Source organism: Seriola lalandi, unplaced genomic scaffold (assembly GCF_002814215.2).
Source record: "Seriola lalandi dorsalis isolate HSWRI2012SDOR001 ecotype SW California unplaced genomic scaffold, Sedor1 jcf7180002053774, whole genome shotgun sequence".
In the NCBI taxonomy this organism is placed as follows: Eukaryota; Metazoa; Chordata; class Actinopteri; order Carangiformes; family Carangidae; genus Seriola; species Seriola lalandi.
The window spans coordinates 6,442-7,157 of record NW_019524327.1 but is presented as its reverse complement, the minus strand read 5'-3'; the positions used below and the strand labels follow the sequence as shown (position 1 = coordinate 7,157).

The following is a 716-nucleotide window of genomic DNA, read 5'->3' as shown; positions in this document are numbered from 1 at the left end:
GTATTGCAGACTTTGAGGCCACAGAGTGGAGGACACACTATAACACTATAATACATAACACTATAATACAGTGTTAGTCCACAGGCTGACAGGACCTGATTCTCTGGTCTGACCCCGGTACATGAACCAGTCTGCTGAGCCCCAAAACCTCCAGGTGGTCTCTTCAGTGTTTTTCAGTATACGGGTGTTTTGTGTGTCAGATGTGTGCAGGGTGATCGAGCTGCTGGACCGTCTGCAGCGGAGCGGTGAGCTGCCTCCTCCCAAACTGCAGGCCCTGCAGAGAGTCCTCCAGAGCAAGTTTTGTGCAGCCATCAGAGAGGTAATGTACAGCAGGGTGTAGGTCTGGGGACAGGTACGGGTGTACAGCAGGGTGTAGGTCTGGGGACAAGTACGGCTGTACAGCAGGGTGTAGGTCTGGGGTCAGGTATGGGTGTAAAGCAGGGTGTAGGTCTGGGGTCAGATATGGGTGTGCAGAAGGGTGTAGGTCTTGGGACAGGTACATGTGTACAGCAGAGGCTTCATTAAATCAGCTGGGAATTCTAAGTCCACTGATCAGAAACAAACACAAACTAAACTACAAATACAACAACACAGGTCAATTAGTCTGACAGTTTAAATACTTCAACCATTCACCAACACATGGATCTATTCTTCAGGGAAAACAGACAGTGGCTGCTAGACAGACTGAGGTGTCACTTCCTGTGTTTAACTGCTCC

At 49.4% G+C, this 716-nt stretch overlaps 1 protein-coding gene across 1 annotated transcript in view; it reads left to right on the top strand.

Annotated features, from left to right (window-relative positions):
• Nucleotides 1–200: 200 nt before the first annotated feature.
• Nucleotides 201–716, top strand: part of LOC147819392 (protein lin-7 homolog C-like) — a gene marked incomplete at its 5' end in the record, with an annotated part of 2,402 nt that continues 1,886 nt past the window's right edge. Inside the window, one exon of the mRNA XM_087172802.1 lies at nt 201–319. Within this exon, the coding sequence (XP_087028928.1) occupies nt 201–319 (119 nt within the window). The remainder of the gene's footprint in view (nt 320–716) is intronic.